Genomic DNA, 25,168 nt, shown 5'->3' on the forward strand with positions numbered 1-25,168 from the left:
CACCGTTGATGAAACGGTGTCGTTAAGTGATACTACACCGGTTAATAACCGATTCGAACACCGATGTCGTTAAGTGATACTACACCGGTTTTAACCCGATGTCTAAAATGGCAGACCTTTTACACCGACTTCATAGACATCGGTCGAAAATGTAATAGACACCGGTGGAAAATCGATGTCTATGAGGGTTTTTGTTGTAGTGGCGAGTCAACCCACGGCGGACTTGGATTGATAAAATTTCAACTCAACCCGCTTAAATTGTTTACCGGGGCGGGCCAACCCGACGGGCCCAACCCAAATTGACGGCTCTACTTATATGGAGGTCTTTCTCAAGACCCACAAGAAGAAGGATGACACATTTGTCGATCCTCAATCCTAGGGCATATACGTAAAATTATTAACTTTATTACATTTAATCATTTCTATCTTGATGAACTTTAGTAATTGTGATCAAATTGAATATTAATTCTATTATATTTTTCCACACATGATCAAATGACAAATAGAGTGGCTCAGACATCTTAGCCACTAGCAGAAGGGGAAGTCACAACCTATATCCACCGAGGCACTAAATGAGATTTATTATGATGTTATTGGTGGGCAGACAAAAAATTTCACCCTCTACAGCCTTGGCTCTCATATCAAAGTTGTATTTGATCGTTTGAGAACTACTAGGGGTCGTGATAGTTCCTCTTTCTCTTCTTCTACTAAGGTGCAATATTTAAGATGAGAAAATCAAGAACTACGTACTCAAATTGCCTCAATGGATCAAAGGATGAATCAGTGGATGGTCGTTGAGGAGCAGAGGATGGCTGCTCATGATGAGTAGAGGAGAGTCAAAGATGATCGGAGGAGAGCGGAGGACGATCAAAAGAGAGTCGACCATAAGGCTCTCATGGCCCATATGTAAGCAGTCATGGCTAATGTCACTCAGGCTCAAACACCACATGGTTTTGAGTCATAAGAGAGTTAAGACCCATAAAACCGTGGTGATTAGTTTTTTCTGAGATTTGTTCAACTACAGCTTAGTTTTTTATTGATCATACATAAACCATACAAAATATATTTATTCTATTTTTATTTTAATCTGCTCATTTCTAACTATTGTAACTATATGTTTCAGGAGTCCTGACCTATTAACATATTATTGATCATCGTCATCTACTCATTTCTATATATGTATCAAAATTAGCTATACATATATGTAAAATTTTTAATTATACATAAATTTGATATAAATCTTTGTATTTGACTTTCCATTGGATTTTCTATTACTATCTTATATATGATGTATTCATGATATATATTTAAATATGAAAATTTGGATAGTTTAGTTTTTTCTATTATTATGATTTGTTTAAATTTTGTTTGTTTTAGATGTTTGTGATTGTTGAATATTTAGTTACTTTCTAATTTGTTTTTATAATTTAGTATGTTTGTGTGTATGGATGTTAGAATATTTGTGTTTGTGATATTACGGATTGTAAAAAATGTATAAATTGTTAAGATGTATGAAATGTGTTTTTATGGGTGGACTGTGTGAAATGTGAAATGTATGAGATGTCATCATCTGTAATGATTTCTTGTATATATAGAAATTGTAAATAAGGTAGATCCAGAAATATAAATGTTCTCTGGTATTTTTTTTAATTACCGACATAATGAGTATTCTATCGATAAATATCGACACTTTATACCAACGGAAACTCGATTTCCTTTGGTAAATATCAATTATTTTTTTACTACTGAAATTTAATTTTCATAGTAAATTTTACCAACTGAACCTTTGATCCGTCGATGATTACCGACGGATTCTAAATTCTGTCGGTAAAATTATTTCCAACAAACTATTTTCATCATAATTCGGTCGGTAAACAACTTCACCAACAGAATTAGGACGGAATAATTCGTCGATAATCCTGATTTTCTTTAGTGTTGCCAAAGTTCCTCTCCTTCTCTTAAAAACATGAATAAGCTAGATGATAGAATCAATCTTTCCCTACCTCCATTACTCCGTCACTGGCCAGAGCTGTCGAACTTTGAAAGCAGAAGGAAAAGAGTCGCAATTAACAAAGAGAACAAGATGCAATTGGAGCAAGAAACAAAAGCATGGAATCGATTCCTCCTTTGTAGTCCACATTATTTAATTTACTCTTCGCCGCGATTTAATCCAAGGATTCCTACCCTTTCCCCTCCCCCTAATAGACGGATAATAGACAGATAGTTCAAATCAACTCTCAACGATATATCTCCCTCAGAGAATTGCTGCCCATTTCATGAATGCGCACCTGCCTTCCGTGCTCCTCAATCCATGTCGGGATCGGAGAGCACATCCAAGCAACCATCTGCGATCCATTCGTACGTCGTCTAATGTCCAGCGAGAAACACTTAATTCCCTCTGCTTCCAAAATGTTTTCTTCTAATTTAGCATAATCCGGTCTCTGCTTGCAAGCAAAGGATGCACTCCCCTGTTCTTTCCTTTTGCTCAAAGTTTGGTGAAATTTTTCACAGCTTGTGCTATTTGTGGTCGTCCATGTGCCTTCTGACCTCGTTCTAATTTTAACGGCGATCGAGAATGGGAAGTGCTGGGTTAGGTTTGTTTCAAGATGCCTTCTTTAGATCATGAGATAGAGAAAATTATGAGGCTGCATTAATTCTTGTTGCAGGAATACCTGGTGATGGAAGATGCTTGTTCAGATCAGTAGTCCATGGTGCCTGCCTCAGAGAAGGAAAGCCATCTCCAATTGAAAACCTTCAGAAAGAACTTGCAGATGAGCTGAGATCAAAAGTAACATAAATTCTCTTCTTTTTTATCTTTAATTCCTGCAAAAAAAACAAAATTAAATTACTGAAACTGTTCATTGTATCAGGTAGCTGATGAATTCATCAGGAGGAGGACAGACACAGAATGGTACGTAGAAATCTCCTCAAAATTATCTTAAATTTAATATTTCAGAAATTATTTTTTGCGACTGCAGGTTTCTTGAGTCTGACTTTGACACATACGTGAGGCAGATCAGGATGCCTCACATTTGGGGAGGTGAACCAGAGCTGCTTATGTGTTCTCATGTTCTTCAGTCAGTGTCAATCTAATAGACATCATTTGAGTTAATCAACCAGTTTTGTCCATGATTTGAAGGCCTAGCTAGTTTCTGCAGGATGCCGATCACGGTTTACATGTCTAGCAGCAGCTCTGCTGGTCCGAAAATCATAGCCGAGTACGGTCAGGAATATGGCAAAGAGAACCCGATTCGAGTGCTGTATGATGGCTATGGACACTATGATGCACTGCAGATGCCTCTTGCAAAAACAAAACCTAAATGGTCTGAATTAATAATCATGCATGCTGACGAAAAAGCATCAATTTGGTTATATATATTTCACTGACCGTGAATTTTGCAGGTGCATGAAGAGCTGAGAAGCATCTTCTCAGTGAGCAAGAATGAAACAACATAGTGCAAGATCCACAGGGTTTAATTGAGCTGGTTCTGATCAGCTGAAGAGAAGCCACCTCTCTGATTAATTATATTGTTGTTTTCACATGAAATTATTGTTTCAGAAAACAAAATATTCTCTGGTCCATAAGAATTAATTCACTCTTCAAAAATATTCAAGTGGGTTGTGGATATGATGATGGATGGAGATTACTCGTTTCCAAGTTAATTTGTTCCTCAACTCAGAATGCCAAGACAGAAAGCGAAGTAAGAAAAGAAAAAAAGGACCAAAGAATCAAAGAATAAAGTAAATAATTTGAACACTTTCAACAGATTATTAATTCTATATATCAGTAAAATTTAGAAATTTGGATTATAGACATCTCTGTATGTGGTTCCAGCGGGCTATGCACGCAAAGCCATAACGTTGCAGCTTCGTCACATTTCCGAAGAAAAAATGGTTCGTCCTTCGTCAAAATTAACTCAAAATACTCTAAATTTAACTAAAGATATTTATTGATATTAACTAAAGAAGAAATTAATCATCTCAAGATGCGCATTTATTTTAGAAATAAATTATATTTTTTAAAAATAATAATAATAATTGTTCTTCATACCATTAAATTTTTAATTTAATAACTTGATTCACTAAAATAATTCAAATATTTTAAAAATAAAAGTATCTTATATTTAATTGGTATTTGAATTTTTTAAACTAATGCTTGAACCTCTGATATATAATTTATGTAAAAGAGACAAAAGCATGTTTAATTAAATGAATTATTTATCTTTTCCAAAAGATAAATTTAAAAATAATTTAATTTTACTAGATTTAGTCCATGGTAAACCAAATATTCATATGAAATGAAATTATTAGTTTTAACTATTATTAAAAACATATTTATAGAATAAATTTAATGGGCATTCAAGATTTTTTTAATCGCAAACGATTCACTAAACCGTTGAATCATGTTACTTGAGCATCTCAAATAGGAGCGATTTAGACATTTTGGACTAGAGGAGACAGCACTATTAACTCCTCCAATTGTCTACATCAATTGTATAAAGACTGGTTGACCGTTTTTAAGATCCATGCCAAAAGAATTATGATAGACTTATATTATTTCTGTGGAAAAGAGAATAGAAAATCTGTGTTATTCTGTACAATGTTTGATCTCTTCGACAATTCTATCAATTATTGATTTACCAATGTCTAAAGAGTCGAGAAGTTCCAACTTTAAATCGGAGACAAATTCCCCCTAGACGTAACTCGACTATCAACATTTATTTTCCACACCCTCAGCAGTCACAAAATTTCCTTTGTAGACAACTGAGACCGAGAGGGGAAATGTATATCCATCACCTTGGAACTTGAGGAGCGCTTCGATTTTTCACTCACGCCTAAATATTGCTTCACCAGGTTAAAGAGTTTCTTATCGCTCAGCAAACCTCGGTGGGAATTTTTAATACCAACTCTTGAAATCGCCGTAAATCCATCAGCCTATCATAAAAAAGGAAACGAAAATATGTTAGGCGTGAAACATAATAAAAGCATATTCCAATATTATAGAATTTAAGTTAAAGGGATTTTGTCGCATCAATAAGCTTTAAACATATTCAGCCAGTAAAGACTTCGAACTAAAACAGATTACTGAGGAATAGAAAACATCTGCAATTATTTCACGAACATGCAATCTGCCGCCAAATATGTTGCAAAGAGGCATCCAGTAATGCTAGGGAAAACACAACTTTCAAAAGGGTTGCTTGCTGTTTCATGTGCTGTTCTTCTAATTAACAACATAGTAATGACTATTTTTTCTGATATAGAAGCAAAAATTCGATATTTCCTAATTTTCTATGATCTGATGGCAATTTAACATTTTAAAATACTATATTTAAGGACAACCTGTAGAGAAGATGAAGATCCATGCTAAATCTTCAGATATTTAATTATTTTCTTCTAGAATCTAGACCTTAACGTTTCTCAAAAAGGTTTCAGGCAGGTGTCATGTCCATTGAAGACTACCAATGATTTTGTATGTGACTTTGAAGAATTTGCATGGAAAGTGCCAAAAAAATACTACTTCCACAATTACAAATTGGTGAAGCACAGTGGAGTTTAACACCAAAATAGAAGAACGGTTATGGCCATCCTTGCATGGATTCCATGGATTTAAAATACACTATTCTTTTGGTATAGGAAATATGCTTGTTTGCCTCAGCATCGATCAACTGTGATACAGGCTCTTTAAGATATAAAATTGTGCACTTACCTTAGCAGACTCGGTAGGAACAGTCCCATCCCCATCTACATAAGAATACTCAGGCTGAAAACAGAAGGCAAGCGAATGATTGACAACTGATGACAATAACTTAAATTTCAAAAGAAAATAGGGGCATATGCAGTACCATTGTGTGACACAGTTTGGTTAAGTCGTCAACAGGGGAAGTTTCAGATCCAAAGCTGATGCAGAGAGTATACAAAGCATTATCTTTTTGGTGCCACGTAGGTCATATATAAAGTTCAGCAGAAAATTCAATAAATAAAGTCAAATGATTGATAATGATTTCAGAACTAAATATATGAGAGACCAAAGCAATCATGATAAGTCCTTAAAGTATTTTAGACACTAGCAAACAGAATTAAAAAAATAATAATTCAATGTTTCAATGGAACGATGAACAATATATATCTTGTTGATCGAAGACAGCGTGCCATGTCATTAAAAGTCATTTTCTTCTTTAAACACAAAGTCTGAATAGCCACTGTTACAAAAGAATATATACTACTGGATTCTCTAATAAAAATATTTGCAAAATCTACCTAGGACGTATAGATCTAGACATTCTTCAAGCATCAATGATCCTGAACAATTGACTACTCCTTACCCGTTAGACTTGAGTTGACTAATCTGTTAGGGGAATAATGGTTCCTTGTGATTAAGTTTAGCTAGTGTTTTGATAGTTTAGTAATATGATTGAAGTTAGTTGTCTATTTTATCACAGTGTATATGATATCATACGAATTGAAGATTGAAGTGATCAAGCTTGGATGATGGATTTCATGAATCAAGTGTGAAGTCAGAGGAGCTTTTGACTTCTGTTGATCATAAGCTTGAAGATGGACTTAAATACCTATTTATTGTATCGACCAATGTATTATCTTGGCTTTATTTTGGATAAATTGTGGTATAGATAGGATTTAGTTTCTAAGTAGAATTTGTTACACAGGAAGCTTGATCTTGTATCCTAAAGGGTGTTTGATAGATTGTCTTGAGGTTCCGACTGCAAGGGAAGAGCTTACAAATTCCAACTGCAAAGTACTTAATTGAACATTATTTCATAAATACTGGAACAAAGAAAAGTATGAACTGGGAGTTTGACATTCCAACAAACCGACCTCTTTCATGTAAGGTCACCATCCTTAAAATGGATTCCATTGTTGCTAGTACATCAATGAGTACATATTAATATGGAAAAAGAATATAGATCCAGCCTCTGAAAAAACATTTTAATTGCTAAGTAAACAGAGGCTCAATCCTCTTATGTAAAGAACACTAGAGTAGAGTAATTAAGATAAATAAATGTCTAGGGAAAATAGTTAATTTAGGGCCTTTTACTTAAAACAAATGTAAAGAACTCAGTAACACATACCAAACATCAAAAGGAGTCTCATATGATGTCCCATATATGTTGTAAAAGCTGACACTGGCAGGTAACTGGGCATCATAAATGATCTTCCGAGTGTTGGTAGCCCATTCAAGGATAGAAAAATTGAATGGTAATGCAATTGACTTCCCACTGTAATTAAGCTACAAAAAAAAAAAAGTTGCTGATTAAAGTTTAATTAGCAACTATTTTCTAAGGAAACAACAACATTTTTGCATATTTGATCCAAGATGGAAAAAAAAGATTGAGCACTAAACATTCTCATGATATTTAGGAAGGTAGAGTTCATGCTAATTAAAACAGTGTTTATGATAAGTTAACTAAAGGCATGATATAATAGAAACATTATAGATTCTATAAGAACCATCAAGGAATAAGCTGTAGGCTAAACATTATTGTCACCAAAATATCCAAAGCATATAAAATTCATGCTAAATAAAAGGAAGGTATGATTATGAGAAATCAATTAAGGACAACAAATACACAACATTTATATAGTAGAAACATGTTCCTGCAAGATCTGCTCGATCAAAATGTGAAAAACCAAAATAGGGTAACTTGTAGTTCTGAATTTGAATTCAAATGCCAACTTATTTCTCTCTTTAAAAATAGTATCTCCGTAAACAAGTTATGACTAGTCTCTTTTACATCTCACAAGGAAAATAATTAACCTAATAGACAAAATTTTGACATAGAATATTCATTCTTCAATTGTGCATTGGGTTGAAATAGGACCTGCGTATATAAGCCACACACTACCTCATTATTTTTTAGAGCTTCCTCAAATAAAGAGATGCATGTAGATGAATCATACTCTTCCAACTTCACAACTCCATTATCTTCAGATAATTTCCTCCAAACCTGTATCATGGGCTGATTTTTCCATTGAAAGTCTGGGTTTGGCAGCAATTCATAGATAGATGGGCATTCAACCAACTGCAAATGTAGAAAATTCTTTAGGTGAAGAATTTTAATGAAAACTGCAATAAATATATATACGAATAGAACAAAGTAACTTTTCAATTTATAAGACAACCAAAACAAGAAAGTTCAAATTGTCCAGAAGTCAGCCCATAAGCAGACCAGAGTTACTTCCTGAACTAAAAATTACATAACGGCAGCCATGGTGGATTATATGCTTCACGAGATGCTATTTGCTGAAAGTGTTTTCCATTTATTTCACCAAAAAATTGTTTCCAAAAAAAAATTATGTATTGTTTTTGTGTTCCGTAAACAGAAAACTTTTTCCAACCAAAATATTTCCAGTCAAAATTAAAAGATAACAATGAGATATTCTCATCTCGATTTTCTCATTAATACTTGATTTGCTATCTATTATTTTTACTTAAGTTGATACAACTAATTTATCACTCTAGGTGAATACTATCATTATCATGAAACAATAAATTTTTATAAAAGAAAATATAAGTATTAAATGTTATGAAATTTAAAATAATTTAAATAAGAAAATATATTCAAATTTAAAAGATAATTGTACAAATATATTATAACACAGAGAAAAAAACAAATTGATTTATTTCAAGCATACTTGCCCAACAGTAAAAAAGAAAACATATAAATTTAAAATTAAAATATGAAATTAGTAAACATTTAATTAAAATAATTGAACAAGTATGAATATGAAATGTAAATGTAAATATCAATGGAGTAGATAAATTTATAGAATATTAGACTAAAATATTAAAAATTGTAGGCTAGCATACACTCAATTGTGCATAACAAACAATTTTGTTGTTAATGGACTGGATTTGAGGTTAGCATACATGCAATTGTAGAAACACAGTTACCATACTTTCGTTTAACTTTAACTAATATTTTATATTTTAATGGGTTTATTCATTTTGGTGCATCCACAGAATTGAAAATAATATACAGTTTGCATGGTTCATTTGATGACTTAATTAACACAATGTTGATGAATAAGACGACTGCATAATGACTGAAAATTTCTATGAAAATTGCACTAAACGTCATTTCTTGAAACTTCTGAAAGAAAAATTATAGATGAAAAAGGAAAAATTCTATCAGAACCTTCATGTTCTGAAAAAAAAAAACAACAACAGAATAAGGTAAAGAAAGATCTGTACTTATAGTTGCAACTATGTAATTGACTCAGGTATGGCATTCAATGAGTAGGCTGTATGTACTATGAAATAAACTCACATGTTAAGGAATTACCAATTGATGCATTGTCCATCTAGAAACAAAGAAGAAGCTTTCAAAACCATAAACAAATTGCAATCCAGTTATAAGGGAATCATAGATACATCCTGGTGCACCTGTTGAAAAATAAGATATAGTGGCAAAACACATTATACAGATTCAATATAGAGCTTGCATAATCATGAAAGTTCAAGATTTAATATGAAGTGAAGTGGGTAAATGCTAACACATTATACAACTTCGGGATCATTGTCACCTTGGAAGGGGCAAGCAATGCAGATCCATTTATTGACATACTTAGCAAAAGCCTGTCAAAAAAATAGTTTATCATTTTCTTTGCAACACAAAATAATTATTTATGTTAAAGAAAGGTAGAGTACAAAGAAGAAATTTAGCCATGAAACATGAAGGGGCACGTACATCATTATGCAGCGAAATGAAGCATTGGATGAGCATTCCGCCCATAGAATGTGATATTATGTTTACTTTTTTACCGCCAGAAGCTTTATAAGCCATTTCCAATTTTGTTTTCAGTCCATCCATTGTTTTGTCAATTCTGAAGCAACATATCAAAAGGGTCAACAATTGTTCATTAGACTTCTGTTGTATTCGTGAACTTGGCAAAATTATTAGAAAATACAATAAAAAATAATATCACTACCGATTGCTCTGACGAAAATCATAACCAAATCCAAAGAGTGTGGTTCCTTTCTCATAACCGCATCCAATAAGCATCTCTATCATATCATGGAAATGATATACCTCAGTCAGATGGAATAGCTTTGCCCACTGAAGACAGGAAAAAACAAATTCTGATAAGAAACATTTGCCAAAACCTAGCACCATGCAGCAAATGAAATCTAGATGAAACAATAAAATCATCCAGTGGCAAGCCTATCACCGACACCAGATACATATCTATGTGTTTGCTCGCATGAAATAGCCTGCTACATTTGTCACATGGCTTTGCATGTAAAATAGTGGACTGTAGGATCAGCCAGTCTTTAAGAAGGAAAGTTTCAAATCTGATTGATAACAAATGTATATAGAGTTGGTCATTTTTTTTATTTATACGACTCTTCTATGCGCATGGATTCAAAACAAAATTGTAGGCAAGAAAAGAATACTTGACAGAAGAAGAAATGTCACAATTAAGATTATGTAATTTTGAACCAGCACGCTAATAAACTATATTTACTCGTCAAGTAATTTAATAAGTACTTTTCATTCTTTCGTGGCGTAACATTGAAAAATAACTCACAACGTTACAGAAGAAGGATTTATTAGTAAAGAAGTGTCCCTCCGCTCTGCTTCATCCGCTTACAGAACTTCACTAACACTCTCATTAATCATCCTAACTTCTTATACTAAACATGGATAGCCACGCAAGCACACGACAGATCCTTGCAAACAATCACAATATGCACGGAGAAAGAGAACGAACCATAAAAGAACAAAAGGAGAGAGACCGCTCACCAACGATGGATCCAAAATGTCGATCGCTTGAAGCCCGTAATCATCGTCAGGAACAACAATCTCGTTGTTCTCGTTGAGTGACTCCGTATACCCTGCCAAATCATCTGTCTATCAGACTCCAGATTCTTGAACACCAGAAAAGATCAGAACGCCAGACCCGATCGCCAAAAGACCAACTACTTTACCAAAACTACAAATTACAGAAAAGCGGGCAATCCATCGAAGCGAAACAAAAGACCAAGACAAGCGAGCACGAAACATGGTATAGGGGAGAGGGCAAACCGGACTCCGGATTGTAAAGGGACCAGAGGTACTTTTTGAACTCGAGATTGGCAAGGAGGATCCGGACCCAGACGCAGATGGTGGAGCCGTTCTTCTTGCTCCTCGCGTTCAGAATCGAGCCCCCCATTCCGGAGACCAGGAGCACAGGGTCGAGGTCCGGGTCCGCCTCCCGTCGCCGGCCGCCGCCGCCGATCCAGCTCCGGAGGGAGGGGAAGCGCAAGCCGCAATCGCCGAACATGTTACTCTTGAGAGGCGGGCATTGGGAAGTAGTTGAGCTTTAAAGGGCATCTACGTCGGAATCGGATGGAATCCGTCGACTGGTCGGTGAACAGGCGCCCATCCTCCTCGAGTCAAAGCCAACAATGGAAATTAATATAGCCGAAAAAATAAATAAAATAAAATATGAACCGTTGGATGCCAAGATGTGGATCGTGAGTTGAGGACACGTGTCCAAGAGAGGCGTGTCCTTCAGTATATACTAAACTAAAACGACCAGAAAAGAGCATATTGCTATTTATCTGGAAAGGGTTTTTATCCCTTTATGCTTCGAATAATCTCATTCTTGACCCTACGATTTTTTTTTTTTTACTTTTAAAAAATTTGCCGTGGAAGTCTAAATTCGTTAAATAATTTGAGGAATAATTTGATAATAATCGAATAGACCTATTTTGAGAAAACAATAAATTTTCAAGGGAAAAAATTCCATTGCAGTTTATCTGACAACTCAAGTCATTCGTTCCATTTCATCCATTTACATATCGATTTAAGTCACTTCCATCTTGTTGAGGAGACTAGTAAAGTTTAGGGAGTACTGCGAAACACACACAGTTAGTTCATGATAGATAAAATCAACGTTATGGAAGAGCCACTGCTGAATTATCCAACTGTAACTCAAGACTGATCATAATAGGATCGAGAACATCCAAAATCCATTTTTATACTTATGTTACACCAGATACTATACAGATACTAACAGTATAAGAAAGAAGAAAAGTACTTCACTATGCTATCTATCATACATGAAATTGTTTCACTCTTCTTCTATGCCTCACTTGTGATCTACTTACTATGTACGATTCTGATATGAAAATCTCCAGCAAAAAATTGCAGCATCTTTGATGTGCTAAGCAGAGGATTAAATCTGCCAAAAAAAAAGATTAGATTCAGCACCAAACTCCATTAGCTCACTGCTCATTTCTTCCAACCTTCAGAGTTCAGGAGAAGTTAAACAGATGCAACTTTTGTCAATTGCATAGTTTAATAGTACAAGCCACTGCTCGAGCCCAATACTTTAACCTCGCTTTAACTTCATCCGGATGATCTCCTGCTAACAACACAAGTGAATCAAATAGCTTCAGTATCAAATAAATAAATCTCGAAATCGAAGAATATTTAGTAAAATCAGAATTTTTACCAGGGCTGGAGATCTTCCAGTTGGCAACGGGAGGAGACGGCGGAGACGCGCACGGATCGATGGCGGCGTCGGCGAGCGGTCGTTGGTGCAGCTGCCGACGATCGCTGAAGAAGCCACGACTCATCGAGTAGCAGAGCTCCAACGCCGGGAGCGTGTTACAGAGCCCGGGGATCTCCTCGTAGCTGAAACCGAATCCGAGGTCGAGGCACCCTTTGAGCTCCTCGAGGTCACCTTCCGTCAAGCTCCTGGTCCACGCCGCGTCGTCCGGGCCTTGTCCCTCGCCGTCCGCCTCTCCTCCGTCCACGTAGCCCTCGAGCTTCACCCTGCTCCGCTTCTGCGGATACTGCTCCTTCTCCGCCGCATCATGCTCTTTCCCCTGTTCCACTTGAGCCGACCACGCCGGCACCGCCGTCTCCTCCACCTCCTCCTCCCTCACTTCTGTAGAGTAAGTTCCCATCTCCCTTTGGTCGCTATGGCCGGGATGGCTGGGTCTGAGCATTTAAATAGGCGAGATGGAGCGATGGCATGGATGATGATCACGTTCCGGTGCATGATGAAGGATGATGCCCATGGCATGTCACGCCATTTGTTAATTGGTGGTCGATCTAATTTAGTGGATTTAATCTCTTTGAAAAAATTTAATTCAATTATATATTCCAATGTGATGCATTAACTAAATTTTCAATTTCAATTTAATTTGGCTTTATTGGCTTAACGAAGCTAATTGAGGTATCTTAATACGTTTTCTTAAAGTTAAATGAGGGAAACTATAGAAGGAAGAGTAGATTCTAAGAAAGGTTAGAAAGGAGTAATGGATTAAGTATGAATGGCTTGAATAATTAATCAAGATAATTTGTAAGAATATATTATTAAAAATTGATGCGATCAATGCTATGTTGCTGTCGGTCTCACACAAGTTAATGATAATTAATAATTACATCCAAATTATTCTCTTTGATGTTGTTTGCCACTAGAAGATATTTTTATGATCTACCAATAAAAACTTTTATTTTGCAATTTTTTTTAGCTCTTCTAATGCTGATATTTAAAAAATTGCATCTAGGTTATTCAGTTCAATTAATATTGGAACTTCAACATTTTGACTAGTTGCAACGTCAAGTTATAATAGATATTGATACATATCAAATCTACATTCGTTACACACATTTAATGCACAAAATATCTACAATCGTAGTTGATATACAATTCTTTAGTTTATTGATGAGATCATTTTAAAATTTAAGATTTAAGATTTAAGATTAACGGAGAACTATGAGGTAACAAAGGGATCACAAGGATGATGCACGAGACTCATTAGGATTCACTTAAAATAAATAAAAGATAATTTTCTACAAATCATATCAAAAACTTTGTATCCACAAATACCAAGATAACAACAAAAGAACCTCTTCACAATTTGTGGATTGTTTGGGTGATCATGCAAACATACTTTTAGGTGGCCTCTTTCTAAAAGCTCAAAGCTTCTTCACAGTTGGTTTGAGCTTTTTAAGAAACAACAAAACAAAAACATCGAAAAAGAACAATATTTTCCTTTAATAATTTATCCTTGGTACAGATTTCTTGCAAGTGAGCAAACAAACAAACCAGGAAACAAAGTTCCTGTTCTCATCTGTTTATCAACCTTGTGGCTCACATGGCAGACAGGATTATCCACAGGATTAATGGTGTCCTCTTCCATGAATTAGTCCCAATAAATGCAATATGTGGCTTTCCTTCATCAGCAACTCTATTGCTCATCTGTCAGATAAAGCATGATATGGAACCATCGAGCTGGTCCAGCAGTTGCAGCCATTCATAAGCCTGCATTTCATGTGCTTTATACAAGCATGACAGAGACTCATGCTAGAGGGAAAGAGACAGAAAATGATATCCATATTTCTTTGGGATATACATGAAAGACTAAAGTGATAATCTTGATAATGATTTTTTTTCCAGCGATATAACTTTAACCACAAGTGATTTTCTTTTCAAAAATTTAAAATAATATAAAATGAATTTCGAAGATGAAAAAGAGCAGCGTTTGGAAATGAGTGGTATGTTATATGCTGCCCTGTCCACTTCATATTTCAATATTGCAGGAGCCCCACAAGAACTCATGGTCTCTCTTTATGTCAAGTAGGACCATTTAAAACAAAATACAGATAAAAATTGTTAAAATAAAAAATAAATAAAAGAAAACGTGATTCTTTCTAATGCCAATCCATGACATGTTTCGATTTGAATTGTGACAAGCACAGATCAACCACCACGTGGCCTGCATTATAGCCCTCAGTACAAAAAAATCATTGCTCAATGTACAATCCATTTTATTTTATTTTTTAGAATTTATTTTCTGACAAAGGAAAATCAAACCCCAACAAATTTTCACGAACCAAAGTGTCAGACATCAATAAGCATAAACATGCTGAATCAGGGAGGAAAATTTTATAAAAAGCTCAATGTACAAGAACTGCATTAAGGGACTTAACAATAGAAGTTAAAAATTTGCATCATCCTCTACAAATTCCAAAAGATGCCTCAAAACCAGAAGCTTACCACCTTCTCCATGTTTGCTACCTACTGCTGTCGCACATTTTATTGCTCGTGTGTAGAGATGCTCAAGCTCAGGGATGCCGTAGCCTTCAGTTCGCTCCATAAACCGCTGTTTCACGGTGTCTAATTGTTCGGAAATATTTGCATCAGCAATGTTTTCGTCCGCGATTGGTTGGTTGGTGGATACCTTTGATACTTCCAGCTGTTCGTTATTCGTATCATCTTCTAGTTGAACACGAGCACTTCCATCTTGATCTTCAGTTTGTGAATGAGAACTGTCCTTGATAGAATCAGGTTCAGGGGTGGTTCTTGCCTCGCTACCTGATGATGGAATGAAACGAGTTGTAACTAGTTTGCTTCAAGAAGGAATTCAAGAGTGAAACGAGAGTTCAACGAGATCCCTTTACCTGTATGGTCATTGTCCGGGTTTTTCTTTTGGCGCTTAACTGCTTCAAAACTTTGTGCCAGACTAACCTCTGGCTGCACATTACGGAGTCTGGCACTTGTTCTTGTAACAGCAGCTAGTTGAACAACAGGTGCTCCTGGAACATCCAAACCTTCCATGCCATCCAAGTGCAGCGGGCCACCTTGTGATGAAATTTTGTCGCAAAATGAAACTAATGCTGGATCCATTTGCGCCATCATACCTTGCATCTAAACAAAAATGACAACAACTAAACAAATTTTGAGAAAATTGTGTAGACAGAAGAGAAAAATATTATATGTATATATGTTACCACATCCAGGAGTTCATAAGCTCTGCTTACAATCCTTGCTCCATTATAGTCATCTTTATTGTATGCCTATACAAATGGAAAATAAATCAAACACAAGGAAATCTTAACAATTTGTAATGTGCAAAATTTATGGTTCTCCGAACAATATCCTGCAGCTCAGCCTGAAATCCGATTTAAGGAACTATCTCCAAGACTAAAGGTTATCAAAACTCAAGGCCAGAATGGCCTAGTGACACCAGCAAGAAAGCACATCCTGACAAAAAATAGATACCTTAGCATTAGACGCAATGAGGTCAATGTCTTGTGAAAATGCTGCACGTGTGAGGTATTGACCACAATCAACTCGCTGCAACATAGTGGCGATATCTATCGGATTATGAACAATAGAATGATAACCAGGAGCATCTTCATCTGACACCGGATAGTGAAATGCACTGAATCGTTTATCATAGAGAATCCTGAGAGGAAAGAATAATTACAGTATACCAACATCCTATATAAAGCGTGCATGATGACACGAACCTTCCAACTTCCTTTGACTGATACTTAGCTAATCCAAATAAACATGGGTGCCGGTTCAGGATAAAAACTTAGAACAATAGCAAAAGAATGCCTGGACAACAGTACAAGATATAAGCTAAATTTACTATGTTCATGGATAAACCTTGTAGATTGGTTAGCTTCATAACTTTGTATATGCCACATAAACCATCAACCCATCAAACAGAAACAATATATATATAAACAGCATGTGTTAAAGATCAATCTAAGTTCAAAATGATGTGATTTGTAAAACCAAAGAGTTCCTCTATTTTACATAGCAATATACACTGATTTTAGTGCCTGCAGGACCCTAAATGACAATGCATACGAAGATATCTACTCATACACAAGGGATTCCTTGGTGATATGTGAACTCCTTGAAATAGAGATTTTCGGCTCTGTTTACCCACCCCGGAGAGTGGACAAAAGGGGGAAAACAAGTATAAAAGGATCAATATGGAAAAGAGGGAAAGAAAGGAGGAAGAGGGAAGAAAAAGATTAGAAAGTTGGGTGGCGTTTGGTTTAGGGGTTTGGGAATGAGAGAATGGATTCATTCCCAAACCTTGTATTTGGTTGATGGGAATGAAATCAAAATTTTAGAATAAAACCCAAGGGTATGGATGAAACCCACCCCCTCTCTCGAGTTTTGATGGAATAGGAATGTGAATTAAATTTTGGACAAAAATATCCTTAGTATATTTGTTCAATTTTTCTTTCATTTCACACCCTCTCTCCTTTTTCTCTCTCATCATATTTTCTCTCTCCTTATTCTATCATCACACTTTCTTTCTCATCACTGCGCACCTCTTCTCACTGCACACTAACTTCTCCAATTACCGTGATTTACCTCTCTCGTGAAGACCTTAGGCGTGGTGCGGCGGGGGCGAGCGATATCGCCTTTTGCCACTTTCTTTCTCATCACACATTATCATTTTCTTTCTATATTCTCTCCCATCACACTCTCTCTTCTCATTTTCTCTCTCTTCATTCTCTTCCATCACACTTTCTCTCCCATTACACACTCTCTCCTCATTTTTTTATCATACTTTCTCTCTCAATCCCTCTTACCATTCTCTCCTCATTTTCTCTCATCAAACTTTCTCTCTTCATTTTTCCATCACTCTTTCTCTATCAACCCACTTTCTCTCTCATCATATTTTCTCTCTCCTCAATCTTTCATTTTCTCTCATCATATTTTCTCTCTTCATTTTTTCCCATCACTCTTTCTCTCTCAACCCACTTTCTCTCTCATCATACTTTTTCTCTTCTCAATCTCTCCTATCATGCACTCTCTCCTCATTTTCTCTCATCATACTTTCTCTCTTTTCATTTTTTTCCATCACACTTTCTCTCTCATCATACTTTCTCTCTCATCATATGTTTCTCTCACGTTCAACTTTTCCTCCTATCTAATTTTTTCTCTTATTTTTCTCTAAGGATAAAAAAGAAAATTTAGGTTCATTCCGATTGAAAATATTCAACTAACCAAATATTATTTTTAAGAATGATACCCAAACTCATACTCATTCCCATTCCATAATACTATGATATTCATTCTCATTCCGATTCCTAGGAAAGAACCAAACGCCACCACGAGCTGGCCGCTGCCATGAATCTTGGCCAAACTGCAAGCTTGTCATAGGGGGCTACAGGTTGGGTGTTGTTGGGTTGTTAGTTTGCCGGAGAGTTTGGTTAGGGATGAAAGAAAACTAGTTCTGCCCAATTTGGATGGATGAAGAAATAGACAAAATTGATCAGCAGACAAATTTTGAATCTGTCCTTTCTCTAATTTTGTCCTTAAATCTGAGTCAAGTAAATGGAGGAAATTATTTGATTCTCATGCAATCCATCCTTCGGGGTAAACATGGCATTAGGAAACATACCTGTTACAAACATCTCGGAGACACATCCTCAGTCTGCGAAGAGCATGCTGCTCAGCCTCTATCTTTGCCTTAAGCTCTGAGGGTTTGGGGCAATTTGCATCCTTTGGGGCCTTGGAGAGTTGAGGAAGATTAGTGGGTTCTTTCAATTTGTTTGTTGACTGATCAAGTTGGGTAGACAAAAGAGCTTCAACCACTGTATTCCAAAATTGTGACCTGTCATTTGCAGTTGGCTTGTCTACTTGATACCTATCAATAAAAAAATAATTGCCATGCTTATTAGACAAGCATAAATTCATATTATTTCACAAGTAAATATTCTGAAAATAAAAGGTACAAGTATAGATATATATATCTGTTTTGTTCAACCATGCGACATGTATGAATGGATGTCAATAAACATTTCGGAATAAAGTGTGCAATCCAGTTACCCATGTTGAATCAATTAGAATTGAAGATGTCACGGGAAATAGTTATGAATAGAATTCAATATAAAGGTAAGAACCATAAAGCCAGACTCAAATAATTGGAACTAACATGGTCTGATAATGATAAGTATGCAATTTAGTCCAATTGAAGCCAAGAAATAGACCTACAAACAAACTCAATAGGTAAATTGCACAATAGTGAGCCTCAAAAATTTAAGAATAATCAACAAAAAGTACTAAGCAATTAGATTATATATGACCATGAGCAACTAAAAAGCCTAAAAGAAGAAAACCTAAGGTGCAAAGCCCTTCAATAAAGAGCCTTGGTGCAGTATACATATAACAGTATTCTTCAAAAACCATTACTTCTGCTATACATTCCAAACAATACCCATACAACAGCAATGATTCTTGGTGAACTTAGAATAATTGTCGTGTGCTTTAGATAAATTTTTCTACTAAGTAGTTAGAATGGAGAGGAGGGTTTAATAGTCATGTGTCTCTTAGGCTAATAAGAAAAGTTTAAAGCTTGTATCATCGTGGTATGACTAACCAGACTATGTTGGTAAATTTTTTGAAAAAATAGAAAACCGCAGCTACAAAATGTTAATACAGCAGAAATGAAATATTAAGATCCATATGTGAAGGTTACTAGAGAATATAAATAAAGGAATAGTGAGCACCGAACATGATTTCAGATAATTTGGATTCTCTGACACAATAATTTATTTCTTTAAGAGTTTAAAGACCGCATCTATATCCTCTACCTCTCTCTTATATAGCATTTCCTCAGCCAAAGGCAATGCTTGAAGCAAAGGTAAATGATCTAGCCCACACAGCTAGGAATCAGGATATTTAGTATTCTCTTCCTAATATCTTATTCATTGTCTCCTTTTGTCCCAACCTACTCATATGGCAAAATAAGGAGAGGATCTTGCCTTGTGACAGGAACTGTCAACCCTGACCCACCCCAATTTCCATACCTAGCCGAAACACAATGATTGGAAATAAAACAACTGATCACATCAAATACAACAATATCTAGGCGAAAAACTAATCGGCATCAAGGAAATCTGATAAGATTGAGTATGGTCTTACCAATTATAATAAAGGGGGAGGGGAATATTTTAAAGATAAGCAGGCATACATGTTAGAGAGAGCAAAGATGGAAGTTGCATCTTCATCCATTTCTGCCAAGGGTACTAATGATGTTCCTATTAGGAGGACAGGAAGATTGGAAGGTAATTCAGCCAGAAGAGTCATCAAAACAGACTTAAGCTGCTGATCAGCCTGCAAAAGGCAAACATAACATAAGAGTGCATCTTAAACATGTTTCGTAAATCAGTAAATTCAGATTTTTAAGGCGTATGTGCTCACTGTTTCCCACCAAATATGGAACTGTGGTAAGTAAAGAATAGAAGGTGTAGTTCTTCTTGCTTCACTGAATATATGCACCAAAGCCTCTTCTGGTGTCTTGGCACTAGGATCCGATAGTAGAGATGGAAGTCCAAGAGAATGAACAGGAAATTTTTCCAACTCATGTAGAACAGCAGGTCCAACATGATCCTGTAAGGCTAAAACAGGTTTAGCAACAGAGTTCAGCGTGACCTCCAATTTACTAATTAAAAACCTACATTTACTAATAAAGAAACTCAGAAATTTATACCAATCCAGCACTTTCACCCCCACATATCAAAAGACGAGGCCTATAGACAAGAGGAATTGCAGAGCCATATGAAAGAACAGAGAGCTTGCTGGCATCTAAAGTTGAAAGGAAAGGAAATATATCAGACAGACATTCTATAATCCTAAGAAGATGCCTTTGTAAACAAGGAGCAATGATTGAGGACAATGGCCTGGAGTGTACAATAGATCCTCTGTGTGCTGCGGGAGTAATTGTGGACATGGCTTCTATAAAGTGATGCCTTTCAACCCTAATGCTATCAACATCAATTACAAATTTGTCGTCACTAGTATACACTTGAGGGTACTTCTCTCGGAAAGAACGGATAGCAGCTTCTGTGCAGAGAGATTTCAGATCAGCTCCACAATAGCCCACACAACTAGCTGCAAGTTCCATCTTTAGCTCCTTTGATGGAGGTTCCTTCCATTTGCGTGTATGAATCGTCAATATTTCAGCTCGTGCCTCATAACCAGGTAAAGGAAAAACAAATTCACGGTCAAAACGTCCTGGGCGGCGCAAAGCTCCATCAATGGCATCAATTCTGTTGGTTGCACCTATCAGCACAACTTGTCCACGAGAATCAAGCCCATCCATAAGAGCCAGTAATGTTGAAACAATTGAATTGTGAATTTGCTCCTGCTTGCTGGATCTAACTGGAGCAAGGCCATCAATCTCATCAAAGAAAATAATTGAAGGTTGATTCTTTTGAGCTTCTTCAAAAAGCAGTTTCAGCTGTCTTTCTGCCTCACCAACCCATTTGCTGAGAACATCAGCTCCCTTGCGCATATAAAAGCTGACTTTCTGGCCAGCCTTAGAAGCAGCACATGCTAATGCTCTAGCAATCAAAGTTTTCCCGGTGCCTGGAGGACCACAAAGAAGAACACCCCTTGGAGGAGTTATGTGATAGTTGGTAAAGAAGTCAGGATATAGCAAAGGAAAGAACACCATTTCCTTTAACGCATCAATGTACTCTGATAGACCTCCGATGTCTTCAAAACTCACACTTTCATCTACTTGCAACGGCTGAATGTCTGCCCCTCCCTTTGAGCTTTGTCCAGCTGTTTGAATACCTTGAGTTAACGAGCTAATATTGTCGCCATGATAACCCCATCCAGATGCAGCAACATTTAATCCCCAAGCTGTTGAGCCATGCATCTCTAGACCACCCATGGGCCAAGGTGTCCCACTTCTGTTGCGTAACCATTGAGTAGATGGACCTTCATTCATTTCATCCACAAGAAGAGAATCATCTGAATCGTCAGGCAATGACATCCGATGACGTCTATGAACTCGAGGTCCTCCTTTTCTTAGATATCTATTACTCTTAGAACTCACACCCTGATGAAGTGATTTTCGAGGGGATTGGGATTTTTGTTTTCCTTCCTTTTCAGGAATAAGCCTACGAACCTCTGCACGGTTCCGCAAGTCGTATCGCTTCCTTCCATCATGTTCTTCTTCACCCTCTTCATCATCCCCATCTTCTGCTACTTGATCTCCCACATCTTCATATTCTGCTACATCATCTCCCAGATCACCATCCTCTTCATTGACAGCATCCTCATCCACATCATTTCCATTTTCTGTCTCATCTTCGGTCATTTGGTCTTCAGAGCTGTCTTGACCTTCCTCTGATTCTTGATATGGTTGTGCTCTTCTCCCATTGAGAGACCTTCTAGGTCGCAATCCCTCACGACGAGGAAGGGAGTTGGTTATTGCAATCTTTTCCCTCCTGAGCGAGGCTGATACTCTGTCATGGCGAACATTATGCTCTGTCTTGTTCTTTGAAGATCGATACCTGGGAGCCTAGGAGAATAAGAAACAATAGGAAATTAAATTATCAAAATTAAAAAGAAAATGCAAATTGCAATATGCATTTCAAATGGCTAATGGAAGATGCTAATACACAAATATGTAGTTGCATATACAGGTAACTTCAGTACCATTAAATCATCATCTTCTGATGCAGAGGTATCTGTGTCATAATCTTCTAAATTTATAGACATCTTTCTTTTTCTTGTGGAACGGCGTAAGTTTGTTACAATAGACTGCACAAACAACAAAAAGAAATTAGAGCAACAAAGATGCTTGATCAAATATTAAAAAAAAGTAGAACAGGCTGATAGACAACTATTTTGGTTCAATTACCTGGAGCTTATAAGACCTTTCAAATTTATGCAGGGTTCTAGTCTCAAATCATTTGAATCTGTTTTAATTACATTAAATAGAATTGTGTGTCTCCCTCTACCCCTTCCTTCTTTCAAGTCTAGTCAATTTATATTGTGACCTTCCGTTCTTTAGCTTTTTAATTGCTTCCCTATCGTTGAGATAGAGTCATGAAGACATTTTCCTGTCTCTTTAAACAAAACTATTGAATGAATTTTCAATCAAAGAAACTACAGAACCAGGTATATTATCTATGAATCTTCAGTTATGATGACTTTTCATTTGTATTCATAGTCATTCAGAAGACTCGAAATAATACTTTAATGGATGTTGACATCCGCAAATGTTGAACTTCTTATCTTCCAATTTCCAACTGTCAATCTAGAGAATTTGAACCACGTATCTTTCAGATGTTAACATGATTACACTAAGAATTTCTTCAGAAGTCTAAGAAAGTGCTTTTAATGTGGTATCAATTACTTCAATAGAAAAAACAGTCACCACATAGTTTTCCCTCTAAGATGCAGTGAGAATACCATGCCGTTTCTCCTCTGAGATGAAATGTGAATACCATATATCATAATCTAAACAAAGGTCAAGAAGCAAAAATTTAATCTCCGGTATCTATTAGCATGCCTTTCAATGTCAAGCCTTCCAAGTCAATTAGCATGAATATGTAGCAGGCTAATAAAGTGTAAGACAAGCATGATCCTACTTGCACATTTCAGTAATGTCATCTAAAGGAATGTAATGTAGGTTCTATGAAAATTTTCTCATGCATGAAAAGAAAAAAAAAAGTAAGTTATAAACTCAATGTGTTTTCAGTAACCATCTTCCCTTGCATGCACATATAAAAGTTGTGCAACGCCATGCAGCGGTTCTAATTTCCCATTTTGAAGTGCAGTATCAGCTTAGAAGTCATATGTATTTGAAGCAACGCCAAAGCTCTTACATTTGAAGATGGCATCTTAATAGAGCGATTTCTAGGCCTCAGCAACTTCTTCACAATCTGGGAAGCTGCGGTCCTCCTCTTGGACTTGATCCTCTTCCTAATCATAGGCTTGTAGTACAAGTAAGGCCGGCCAAAGTACTTAGGCCGTCGCCGGAGCCGGTCACTGGTCCGCAGGGGCGTGATCGACGTCCCATCTCTTTTGGAATCCATGACAGACCACCACTTCAGCTACAGTTCCGACATTAGTAACCACACTGCTGCAGCAACCGAAGCCCCAAACGAAGGCGCATGCCAAACCCTAGCAGGAAACAAACAGAAGCTCAAAAACTCTCCTTCTAGCAAACAAGCATCCCAACATACAAATGAAGACCCAGAGAATATAGTTACTCGGGTGGTCAAAAAAGCATCTTTTGTGTGTTTCCAACCAGAAACCCGAACGGGACAGCAAAAAAAACTAAACGGTGCGAGAAGTATCAAACGGAACTCTAACCTCAAGATCCGAAGCCGAACACAACGACTTGGCTACGAGAGTGAAGCAAGGGGGCGAACGGGAGAAGACGACCGAGCGAGAGGCGGCGAACCAGAGAACGCAGCGCCATCGGAAGCGGGGCGCAACGAAGGATTTGTTGGATCCCAAGTCACGTGCGGAGCGCGTGCAGAACGGTGAGATTAGCTTGAAAACGCTAAGCGCTCGTACGGAACGAACTCGACCGTGGGATCTCGATCCATCGGTGCTACGCAAGAGTTAACGACCGATAGCTGGGTTTTACGGGTTTTGTGGTCAAACTGTTGACTTGTTTTGCAAACTGTGTGATATAATACAGAAATTCTCCAATATTAAAATAATAAAAAAATTATATATAATATTAAAAAAAATGTTAATTTACCTATTAACATCTGTCGAAAATCACTTTCCTGAGCTTGCATGCCCATAAAGTAAATGTGTATACACGTCATAAAGAGTAATATCCTACTCACGCAGGAGTAATCAAAAAGTGCAAGATTAATTTCCAATGTCCATGCATGCATATAAACCACAACATCCAGAAATTTTCCTTCCTTTCTGCCTTGGAATTGGAAGAGATAATATAAATTAGGACTGCGGTCTGTAAAGCTAAAATTGATCGTTAAGCACAGTGGAGTGTGACTTAGAATAGACTCAGAGTGATTTAGAACAGACTCAGATGGATCGACACATCATTAACTTGTCGTTAAACCCTCACCTTCTATACCCACAAGGAATTAATTAACTAGTCCGCGATATGTACTTAATCATCACATTTACTCACTTAGCACAAATTAATTAATGGTTGATTTCCTTGTCGATCACTATTTAATTAGAGGCGAGTTAAGCTTTAGTTCCATAATGCCATGGAGAGATATAGGAAGAGGAGGCGGCAAGTGCTGCTGCCATCAAGCCTCATCTTCTTCTACATGGTAATGGCACTACTTCTAAGCTTGCTCCTGTTAAGCCTCAAATGGCTTCCTTATTTCTTCTCTGTAATTCTCATGGTGTCCGCCATGGTTGGGCCCAAATGCCTCTTTCTCCTGTGCATCTTCATCGTCGTCTTCCTGGTCAGTGATTCGAAGTTCTCGAGGTTTTCTTCAACCTCCGTAATGGATGATTACATGGAGTACATTATCAATATCAACTACTGCACGAAGGCTTTGCATGATGATGATGCTGAGGAGGAGGAGGAGGAGGATTTGGTTGAATTGAACAGAAGGTCAGAGGATCTAATTGCAAGAGTCAACCAGCAATGGAGGTT

General features: G+C 36.7%; 4 protein-coding genes across 11 annotated transcripts; 1 reads left to right on the top strand and 3 right to left on the bottom strand.

The window, feature by feature from the left end:
* Positions 1–2,082: 2,082 nt before the first annotated feature.
* On the top strand, positions 2,083–3,614 carry LOC121973126 (OVARIAN TUMOR DOMAIN-containing deubiquitinating enzyme 4-like). Of its 6 annotated transcripts, none has more exons than XM_042524712.1 (7): positions 2,166–2,358; positions 2,512–2,594; positions 2,667–2,788; positions 2,871–2,911; positions 2,979–3,077; positions 3,150–3,323; positions 3,403–3,614. In XM_042524712.1, the coding sequence occupies exons 2-7, from the start codon at positions 2,576–2,578 to the stop codon at positions 3,416–3,418; spliced, it is 471 nt and encodes a 156-aa protein (XP_042380646.1). In that variant the 5' UTR covers positions 2,166–2,358; positions 2,512–2,575; the 3' UTR covers positions 3,419–3,614. The 6 variants fall into 6 exon arrangements, 5 of the variants coding, with proteins under 5 accessions (XP_042380642.1, XP_042380643.1, XP_042380646.1 ...); XM_042524713.1 differs by having other exon boundaries at positions 2,258–2,358; positions 2,458–2,594; XM_042524708.1 differs by lacking the exon at positions 2,512–2,594 and having other exon boundaries at positions 2,083–2,358.
* A 913-nt stretch (positions 3,615–4,527) lies between these two features.
* On the bottom strand, positions 4,528–11,411 carry LOC121969530 (phospholipase A(1) LCAT3-like). Of its 2 annotated transcripts, none has more exons than XM_042519671.1 (11): positions 11,046–11,411; positions 10,764–10,855; positions 9,949–10,076; positions 9,708–9,843; positions 9,544–9,595; positions 9,303–9,403; positions 7,839–8,039; positions 7,089–7,246; positions 5,844–5,898; positions 5,708–5,761; positions 4,528–4,935 (listed from the first exon to the last, which is right to left on the bottom strand). In XM_042519671.1, exons 1-11 carry the CDS (start codon positions 11,281–11,283, stop codon positions 4,741–4,743), a joined length of 1,410 nt encoding a protein of 469 aa, XP_042375605.1. In that variant the 5' UTR covers positions 11,284–11,411; the 3' UTR covers positions 4,528–4,740. The 2 variants fall into 2 exon arrangements, with proteins under 2 accessions (XP_042375605.1, XP_042375606.1); XM_042519672.1 differs by having other exon boundaries at positions 7,863–8,039; positions 11,046–11,410.
* A 532-nt stretch (positions 11,412–11,943) lies between these two features.
* On the bottom strand, positions 11,944–12,950 carry LOC121969532. 2 transcript variants are annotated; one of them, XM_042519674.1, is made up of 3 exons: positions 12,460–12,950; positions 12,251–12,369; positions 11,944–12,186 (listed from the first exon to the last, which is right to left on the bottom strand). In XM_042519674.1, exons 1-2 carry the CDS (start codon positions 12,914–12,916, stop codon positions 12,290–12,292), a joined length of 537 nt encoding a protein of 178 aa, XP_042375608.1. In that variant the 5' UTR covers positions 12,917–12,950; the 3' UTR covers positions 11,944–12,186; positions 12,251–12,289. The 2 variants fall into 2 exon arrangements, with proteins under 2 accessions (XP_042375608.1, XP_042375607.1); XM_042519673.1 differs by having other exon boundaries at positions 11,944–12,369.
* Positions 12,951–14,882: 1,932 nt separating this feature from the next.
* Positions 14,883–24,037, bottom strand: LOC121969533 (ATPase family AAA domain-containing protein At1g05910-like). Its single transcript, XM_042519675.1, has 11 exons — positions 23,890–24,037; positions 23,400–23,697; positions 22,225–22,329; positions 20,267–22,087; positions 19,978–20,166; positions 19,748–19,890; positions 18,176–18,421; positions 16,021–16,207; positions 15,750–15,815; positions 15,420–15,666; positions 14,883–15,333 (listed from the first exon to the last, which is right to left on the bottom strand). The coding sequence occupies exons 2-11, from the start codon at positions 23,607–23,609 to the stop codon at positions 14,957–14,959; spliced, it is 3,591 nt and encodes a 1,196-aa protein (XP_042375609.1). The 5' UTR covers positions 23,610–23,697; positions 23,890–24,037; the 3' UTR covers positions 14,883–14,956.
* Positions 24,038–25,168: the final 1,131 nt, after the last annotated feature.

Source organism: Zingiber officinale, chromosome 4A (genome assembly GCF_018446385.1).
Source record: "Zingiber officinale cultivar Zhangliang chromosome 4A, Zo_v1.1, whole genome shotgun sequence".
In the NCBI taxonomy this organism is placed as follows: domain Eukaryota; kingdom Viridiplantae; phylum Streptophyta; class Magnoliopsida; order Zingiberales; family Zingiberaceae; genus Zingiber; species Zingiber officinale.

Excerpts from the sequence above, each read along its gene's own strand:
- LOC121969533 (XM_042519675.1), bottom strand. The coding sequence starts at position 23,609 with ATGGATTCCAAAAGAGATGGGACGTCGATCACGCCCCTGCGGACCAGT. Across the intron at positions 16,208-18,175 it reads CTCCGAGATGTTTGTAACAG|GATTCTCTATGATAAACGAT; the intron begins GTATGTTTCCTA and ends CTTTCCTCTCAG. Across the intron at positions 15,667-15,749 it reads CTTATGAACTCCTGGATGTG|ATGCAAGGTATGATGGCGCA; the intron begins GTAACATATATA and ends ATTTTTGTTTAG.
- LOC121969532 (XM_042519674.1), bottom strand. The coding sequence starts at position 12,916 with ATGGGAACTTACTCTACAGAAGTGAGGGAGGAGGAGGTGGAGGAGACG. Across the intron at positions 12,370-12,459 it reads CTGGAAGATCTCCAGCCCTG|GAGATCATCCGGATGAAGTT; the intron begins GTAAAAATTCTG and ends TGTTGTTAGCAG.
- LOC121973126 (XM_042524708.1), top strand. The coding sequence starts at position 2,277 with ATGAATGCGCACCTGCCTTCCGTGCTCCTCAATCCATGTCGGGATCGG. Across the intron at positions 2,359-2,666 it reads CAACCATCTGCGATCCATTC|GAATACCTGGTGATGGAAGA; the intron begins GTACGTCGTCTA and ends TTCTTGTTGCAG. Across the intron at positions 2,912-2,978 it reads AGGAGGACAGACACAGAATG|GTTTCTTGAGTCTGACTTTG; the intron begins GTACGTAGAAAT and ends TTGCGACTGCAG.
- LOC121969530 (XM_042519671.1), bottom strand. The coding sequence starts at position 11,283 with ATGTTCGGCGATTGCGGCTTGCGCTTCCCCTCCCTCCGGAGCTGGATC. Across the intron at positions 9,844-9,948 it reads GATTTTCGTCAGAGCAATCG|AATTGACAAAACAATGGATG; the intron begins GTAGTGATATTA and ends ATGTTGCTTCAG. Across the intron at positions 5,762-5,843 it reads CCAAACTGTGTCACACAATG|CCTGAGTATTCTTATGTAGA; the intron begins GTACTGCATATG and ends TTCTGTTTTCAG.